This window comes from Clytia hemisphaerica, unplaced genomic scaffold (genome assembly GCF_902728285.1).
Source record: "Clytia hemisphaerica strain Z4C2 unplaced genomic scaffold, Clytia hemisphaerica genome assembly, whole genome shotgun sequence".
NCBI lineage: Eukaryota > Metazoa > Cnidaria > Hydrozoa > Leptothecata > Clytiidae > Clytia > Clytia hemisphaerica.
In genome coordinates, this window is record NW_027103749.1 from 299,599 (window position 1) to 308,563 (window position 8,965).

At 35.6% G+C, this 8,965-nt stretch overlaps 1 protein-coding gene across 1 annotated transcript; it reads right to left on the reverse strand.

Moving 5' to 3' along the window:
• Positions 1-1,148: 1,148 nt before the first annotated feature.
• LOC136805471 (uncharacterized) lies at positions 1,149-6,849 on the reverse strand. Its single transcript, XM_067062045.1, has 2 exons — positions 5,667-6,849; positions 1,149-3,121 (listed from the first exon to the last, which is right to left on the reverse strand). The coding sequence occupies exon 2, from the start codon at positions 3,107-3,109 to the stop codon at positions 1,241-1,243; it is 1,869 nt and encodes a 622-aa protein (XP_066918146.1). The 5' UTR covers positions 3,110-3,121; positions 5,667-6,849; the 3' UTR covers positions 1,149-1,240.
• Between the last annotated feature and the right edge of the window lie 2,116 nt (positions 6,850-8,965).

Sequence of the window (8,965 nt, forward strand, 5' to 3'; positions counted from 1 at the left end):
ACGCGAACAGAGCATTTTTTCGATGACCGCCTAAGTATCAACAAGAACACAGGTTAAACATAAAAGATTAATAAAACCAAGTCCGTCTTATAAAAGTACACAAAGAAAAAAATATTTATACTCACTGTCGAAGTACCATAATACAGGATCTTTAAGCATTCTTGTTGGGAGTAGAGTATGTTGAATGACGATTGTTGAATTAATTTAGTTACAGTGGAATTTCGTTGCCAATTCAACCACTAACAACAATCACTTTTGTCCATATTCAATCATTGTTCTACTGTACTGTTTGGATCGAAAAATGAATCAATCTGAATGTCTCAGTACTAAGACAGAAGACAGATTGTATAATTTGACTGTCAGCAAATTCACTGATTTATATCTCAATTTTTTGAAAAAAGTGAATGCAATTCGACTGCTGGACTATTGCTCGAGAGCTTTCAGGACATCTTTTGAAAATCTTGAAAATCAAGATGGCCTAACTTTTCGAAAATGTGCATAGAATTACCTGCGTTTGAAAACTTAATCCACGAATTAACGCACGACAGAAAAAAACAAAAAACCCCGAAAGGCAAAATAACGAAAAACGTCCGCCGCGCATTTAGCGAAAGCTACTTGCTAGTTTGGTAAGCTATAAACGTTGCCGGATAATTACGGAGCACGAATTAACCGGAAGACCAATTACAAAACAAACAAAAATCGAGATTCCTGTCCCATATCCTTGCGTGAAGCTATGTAGGCCACCCTACGCTTCGCAAGCTCGCTACGGGCGGCAAAAACACGAAGTAATTTACGACTTGCATATCCAGGCTCGATACACATGAATGAGAATCTGAGTTGACTATGAATTTAATTTACTATTTTAGATTCTAAATCAAAGCACCCAATAAAATTTACAACTCCTGTCTCAGAGAGAGAGAGAAAGAGAGAGAACATTTTATTAGCCATTGAAGAATGAAATAAGGAAGCTAAATTGTAATGGGATAGAAATTCATTAATATATCTAATTGCACCTCTCTTATTATATCTTTCTGAGTGATTTTCAAGCGTTTCTAGTTTTATGACGCATTTTACACCGATACAAGTTTTAACTGTTTAGGTACACAACTTTTCAGTGAATTTCAAAAATCGTAAAACAATAAGAAAGGCTGACAGTAAAATTATTTATAAGATGATTATTTTTCATTGTTTAGATGTGGTAAATAAAATAAAAATTTGAAAAACATAAAAAACATGAAAATCACAAGACAGTTTCTTCGGCTTCCCTTAATCTTGCTAAACTTTCAACAGATAACGTTTCATTCGAAACCGTCTTTGTGTCGTCCAACGAGTGTAAGTCGTCATCCGAAGCCGAGACGTAGCCCGTATCAATATTAACGTTCCCATATTTCTCTGCTAAATTGCGGTGTAACGTCATCAAGAGAGGCGTACGAGTGGGCGTTGCTAGTTCTTTATATGATAACAATTGAACTTCGTCCGGTCTGGGTAAAAGACTTTCCTTACGACGAGGGATTGAAAGTAATGAGATTTTACGTGTTGCGATTGAAAAGTCTTTCGATACTCGAGGCGAATCGCAGTTAAAATTGTCCTCTGATATATCCGAATCTGGAGTATCCAGTTTCCCGATATCGGATGAGTCCGGATGAATTTGAATATCGGGTGGATAAAGATTTTGATTGTTATCTCCATAAAACTGACGCCCGACGCAGGGTGAATCAGGATAAATACTGTGTCCAATATAGGGCGGCTTCTCGTTGTATCTACGCCCAACATAAGGCGAGTCTTCATGAAAACCACTTCCAACGTGCGGGGCGTCTGCGAATTCTCTACGCCCGGCGAAGGGAGAATCTTCAAATAGGCGACGTGCACAATACGGCGAATCGGTATAGAATTCAATTTGATCCTGTTTTTCATTTTCTTCAAGTTTCTTTTTAAACATTTGACTGACTTGTCTCATTTTTCGACTCCCAGTCGACCTGGAGTGCGATTCGGAAAAATAACTTGTCAATACGCGATTGGCGAAACTCTCTTTCCCATTGTCATTCAAAACGTCTTTGTGGAGTTTAAATTTAATGAGTAAAACTACTAAGCTATGTAAGAAAGCTTTCTTAAAGTCACGGCGGAGGGTCCCGTAGATGATTGGATTCAAAGCTGCCTGTAGAGAAACAACGTAGTTCGAAAGAGCATATAAGAGAGTTTGTGTTTCAAGATTCATAGCTATGTTACCGAAAGTACCGATGAAAAAATAAATATGTTGAAACCCAGTACAGACGGTAAAAACAACAACAAGAGCGATTACCATAGTAACCATTCTTTGATTCTGTTTCTTATTGGCTGTTTCTCTAGCAACCACATATATCATTATGATTTGTGTCGTTACTATAACGATAAGAGGTATAGCAAAGACAAGTGTGAAATTTACAGACCAGAACCAATGCATTGATTTGGTCGTTGGCCACAATTCGCCACAGTAAGCTTCACCAGACGGCATAACGACCATCTCTGACACTTCAAATAAAGGTGAAGATAAGACCAAAGACAAAACCCATATTATTGGTATCGAAATTTTAGCTTTCCGTAACGAATCTGAACGCCATGAGAACGGAGTGACAAGTCCACGGCACCGATCAATAGTAATTGCAAGTAAAGTTCCAACAGACGCGTGCAGGGCTACCGGCAAAATGGCATAATTGATTTTACAAATCGATTTTCCTAATCTCCAACGGAACTGGTCTTGCATGATCAACATTTGACTTGGTACGTAGGCGCTTAAAATCAAAAGATCGGCCACGGCTAAATTGAATGTGTAGAGGTGGATAGCGCGCCTCATTGATTTACGCTGAATAATGACGTAACATGTTAGGCCGTTGCCTAGGAAACCAATTAACCATAAAATTATGTACGCACAATGAAAACCAATGAGATAGCGTGTTGGAAAATATTCTGGTAAAAGTCCATCGCTGTATGAAGCAGCTGGATGTGGGTCACTTTGAGAACAGTTTATTGATGTGTTGTTGTTGCATTCGATTAAATGTTTGATTGTTGTTAAGTTGGTGGAATTGTTGGTAGTATTTGTCCATGATTGGGTCGTTGTCGTGTTGTATACCATTTTGACATAAATCTAAAAAAAAGCAAGAAATAATTAAAAATTTAACTTCTATGGCTTCTTTCTAAATTTGTGAATCGAGCCGCTTAGATGGTGGCTTGCCAATAGCTCATCGTCACTGTTAGCAACCTTGGGACTCAGATTAAGAATGAAAGAATTGGTTTCAAAAAGAAGATGCCCAAGAGAGATAATTGCTTCACCTTCTCATTCCTCGGGCAGTAATGTGGGAAATGAAACTTAGGAACTCATCCTCGAGTCAGTCTTGTTTGTGGTTTAAAATCTTCTTAAAAATGAAGTACTAGCAAAAAACGATATTCATGCGTTAAAACACTTAAGGGTTACATACATTACACAATATATTGTCAGGCAATATAATGATAGTATATTGCTAAGTGTCGGTAATATATTGATAAGATGTCCGCAATATAGTGTCAGCTCGATTTGCAATATTCCAACAATATAAAGGGGATTGTTTATAGAAAGAAAATTCTTTTTCAAAATAGGGAACTTGTTGTTTACTTCGTACATTACGGTCCGCAAACTATATTGTTGAATATTGTTCACCAATATATTGTGTAGTCTAAGCAGCCCTTTAGATTTGAAAAACTGCCAAGTTAAATCACCAAATCACTAACACACTCTACTTATACACCATTATACCTACCTTAGCAGGGCACTAACTATCAATACTCACAAAAGTTCAATGTTTACGTTTTACTTAATTCTTCTATGATGTAGAATTCTAATACCAGTATTCAAATTGGTGATCCATAAAGATTAAAACTCCAAATTAAATTAAAACTTTTATGACACACAAAGGTAGTAAAATTTCATTCATTCGTTGGATAACAAAAATTTAAAAAAGCATCTTTTCCTTTGATGATTTCTCTATCTTTTCAGGAATATGAAACATCATTATGATGCAATCAACGAAAACTGACCCCAAAATTTCACTAATGTTGCTCAAGGTTTTTTTACGATAGCGAGTTTATGCATTCGAGATAAATCGAGGGGGACGATATAAAGCAAAGTTGACATGTCTCGAAAACCACCGTCCACTTTGCTGGCCTTTGCTCGATGACGGTAAAAACACCAAAATACCGTCGTCTGTTTAAGTGAGCAAAGGGGACATAGAGCCGTACATCAACTATCGACTTAGTTTGGTATCGATTTCACTTACCGTCACCCTCGATATCCTCCGATACATGCATAAACTAGGTAATAAATGAATTTAAAAAGTTTCTACAATTCTACATTGGCCTTCTAAACTTCTTCTTGAAAACACTATTGAGTTGGCTCTTGGTTTAGGCAAACCTTCTCTTGAAGGGCTTTGTATAAACCATTTTCCTATTCTAAAAAAAGGCAAATGTGACCAAATCGCTGAATACTTAACAACACAATAAATCCTTGAGTTGAAGCCCAAATATAGCAATCATTTTTCTCCTTTTCACTATTATGACCTCTAAATAATGTTGGAAAAGCTTTCAATACTCATTTCTAAATGTTGCCATCTCATTGATAATCTGTGTTTAAGTTCTTTTTGGGAAGTATCGAGCCTAACTTAACCACTTCTCATATTATATTAGTAACTGAAATTCAAGTGTGAGCCTTGCCAAGACCACTTAGCTGCAAACTAAAACAATTTACCTAGAGCTAGATCTTGAATCGAATTTGAAGAAAATTACCGAATTACCGATCTTAAAAACGTCTAATGTCTAATCAAATCAAATCAAACCACTTTGCTGCCAGAATATGTGTTATAATACTCTCGATAATGCACAAATTTGGTTTCAAAAAATAACTCGAAGAAAATCCTGTTAAACTTATCCTTAAACATACCCTCCAAGAGGAAGAGCCAACAATCAACTCTCAACCACTGAATTAGATCACGAATCTACTTCACCGTTCTGCTTATAACTATGGACTAAGTCCTTCAAATTAAGTCTATTGATCTTAGTATTAGCAGGATATATTCTTAAATGGAAATTAAGATCTTCAAACTTCATTGTCCGTACAAATCCCACTTAAATCTGAACAATATGTACCATCTTAGGGAGATAGCAATCTAAGGATTAAGTTGACGTAAACTGATAAATATGGCCAGTGTATCGCCAAAGTACTCCTCCTTAACCGTGCTAATAAACTGTTGTTACGTGACATGTAAGGTGGAAATATATGACAATAAATGAATATCTTTACCTATTATATACCAGAGATTAAAGCGTAGTAATTGCAGTTGTTTTTTTAATACCAACTCCTAAGCTCTCTTACTGTCGGTTTTCTGACAAGTTTGCACGGCAGAAATAGAATATCAAAGTTATTGCCTTCTAGAACGATGACTGACCCCCCCCCCTTCTTGGTGTTGGAGTTATGGAGGTTAGATTGGAGGCTAAGACTGCGTAACACACTAGACTAGATCACATAAGATTCACTCAATCTCGAAGCCACTATAAACATCACTCTTGAAGCCAAAATTAACATTTGACATTATAGCATACATTCAAAAAAATTAATTCTCCTTTTAGCTGCTGAAATGAAAAATAAGGAAGTAAAGACTTACCAGTCTGAAGTAATGCGTCCAATCGTGTATCAGATATAATCAAAGAAGCTCCGGATGATTTTTCTTCTCAAATTGACGGTTCTCGTACCAGCTATAAGGACAACCTAAAGACAGCAAGCTCAGACAATATGACTGATCAGCTATAGCTTTAATTAAGGTTTCAACTCTCAAAATTGGTTTAGCGTAACCAAAAAATACGTTGGATCTTCACCATAAAGGTCTCAACACTTAGAATATCGTCCAGACCCTCAGTAGGTGAGCAATGACTAGAATCGAGTTCATCCAAAGGTCATTCAAATCCAATTCCTAATCCGGTTTTTGATCAGCTTATCTTGAAACAAGCATACGATAGACACTTTTTTAATCTTTTGTAGCCACGCCAATTTCCCAAACACACTTGAAACGAGCATACGATAGACACTTTTTTAATCTTTTGTAGCCACGCCAATTTCCCAAACACAAGAGTTTTCAGAGTAACAATTCAAATTAAAAGTTTATTTTGAATGTGGTCTTATTTTAGTCAAGACCGGATATCGGAGATCAAACTTTAGAAATTCGTCCCCGTATTTTCGTAAGCGATCCTGATGTTTAGATACAAGACTTTGTTGAAATATCAAAGAGGCCGCTTTTAACGTAAAAATCACTTTAAGTTACAAATTAAAAACAAAGATTCGGATCTCCGAGGGTGAGCGCTTAGTATCCTGTATCAGAGTGAAACTCATGTTGATCATTCGTTCTTTCGCTATTCGCATAGGCTCTTTGGCGATAATTCGGGTTATATAGTACCCTTAATTGGTAAGATTTCGCTTGGTGCTTGCTGTATATCTATAACAAAGTTACTTTGTTCGTAGTGTGCCGCAGAGAGAGGTGTGCATTTCCGATGCATTTTGTTTTAAGAATCTCAAACCGCAGCAGACAATTACAGCAGACCCTCTACGTATATTAAGTTTAGTTTTTGACCTCCGTTGTTCAACTTTAATGTAGTCAAAAAGGCAACTGGGCCAACCCTAACTGGCGCACACATACAACCTTTTGACGACCGTGCATATAATGTTTAGTGCCCTCTTCAAACAATTCTCGACAAATTTTAGACGCATTTTAAATATCTTATGAATCATACAGGGTTTTAAATTATCATCGATCAAGATTTTTGACAAGCATAAATCTAGATCCAATAAATAGACTAGGCGCACTCCATCCTTGGCGTTTTGATTGATACAATATGTCGAATTTAATCAAAAACTTGTGAGGATAAAATGTATCCATAACATTGTCATAGATTTTAAGATCAATATTTGCATAAAGTTTAGCACAAGTTTTACTCCTCTGTTTTCTATCGTAATTTTGTCAGTTGTGTTTGTAAAAAAGTGCCTTGTAAAGTGATTTCTTAGTTAAGAAAACTGGGGGTAGCAAAAAGTTTATAATGGACTGACTGGTGGTCACCATATCCAATGGGTACAACAATCAACCAATCAAATCAAAAACGGTTAACATATCTCCTTCCATTCGCTTACACATTATTTCTTAACAAAAAAAGAACAAATCCCTCTTTCCCCACCGCACAAGCACAAAATTGTGTGAAAAATAGAATAACAGTTTTTTTATTCAGACAAGTGACTGACAATAATGTGCCGAACTTGCTTCAGTCTTAATATGATTATCCTAACAACCCTCTGAAAATTTGCCAAAACCAGAACAAAGCAAGATTCATAAATAATTATGTGAACGAAAATATTTCATCTCACAATTTGATCTGTCATTTAGCTGATCCAATTCTTTATAATTCTTATAAAAAATTATGTTCCAACTAAAAATCTGTTAAAAATCTGTCAAATTTTTTTCAAAATAAGCAGACAAAAAGTTTATCAACATGTTTTTGCTAATAACCTATCTAAATTAAATGAATACGATATAAAACCTTGTTTTTGTTACAAATTTGTTAAGGCTATTAAAGACTTGGTGTCTGACAGAGGAGTTATATCGATGGTTGCGCTCCTTTCACAATAGATGTGTAAGAGCTATGTGTGGAGTAAATATGATTGATGTTTTTGAAAAGCATATTTCGAATGAGAATTTGTTTAATCGTCTTGATGTCAATTATCGATTCTTATATTGTTAAAAGGCAGTTAAGATGGGCTGGCCATGTTGTACGCATGGATATGAATCGTCTACCAAGGAAAATGATTTCGTCGTGGGTCAGTGAAAAACGACCGCGGGGTTCTCCCGAAATGACTTACGGTCGCTCTTTGTTTAAAGCTCTTAAAAAGGCTAATATTGATAAAGACAACTGGTATAATCTCGCTATGGACAGGAACAACTGGAGAGATGCTTGCAATATAATTTCTTGATTTTTTTCTTTACCTAGCAGCGCAATGAATATCCTAAATTTGTTAGTTTTTTTTCCTAACAATTTTTAGGCCAATTCCCCTTAGGGGATGGCACAATTTATTATTATTGTTATTAAAGACTTAAAAAGGAACAATTTTAGCATCTTTTTGACGTCAGCTACAACTTTGCAAAGATCAGATCTTCAATTCTTGATGACCCTAATCTTTACAAGAACTAATGGTTTTTGTGAAATATCCATATCTATACCATATGAAACATTTAAAATAGAACTAGAATGATAATATGGTTTTGTGATCTACTGGGCAACCAAAAAACTGAATTTCAAAGATAACTCCAAAAAGCTAATGTTAATGAAAATAATTATCTGTCCGGCAATCAGCTAGAAGCATGTCGAGGAAAATGAGACAAAGAAGAATTTAAATGTTTCATGGCCAAAATATTAAGAACAAGTTAAGAATCATTTTAAGGCCTTGTGAAATCTAAAAGACCCGATTTCTTAGGAAATTGCACAAAAATGCTTACAAGATGGTGAATATAAGATCATTTTTAACCTCAATAATTCGAAGGAATTTTGGGTTTCTATGTGTTCGGGATGTATGGACTCAGGTGTAGTATTTTCATTTCATACAAAACAGCATCACAGGAGAAATTTACGCAGATTCTGTAGTACTTTACTAAATTTTGAGATGGAAACATCCCCTTCTCACAGAACCACTTGGACTCCTTCCTACTGGAAAAACTGGCCAAAATATTGTCTCCGATGAAAATTATCCTCAAATTTTTACCACACTGAAAATAATCAAATAAACCAATCCTCACTGCAAAATATTTACTATTTTTCCCATCCCCACTGAACTTTCTGGCATGAAAACAAAAGAATTGAAATCCCAGCCATAAAAAATATGGGAAAATCAATCGAGTTTCAGTCCGTTATTTTTATCATCACTGGC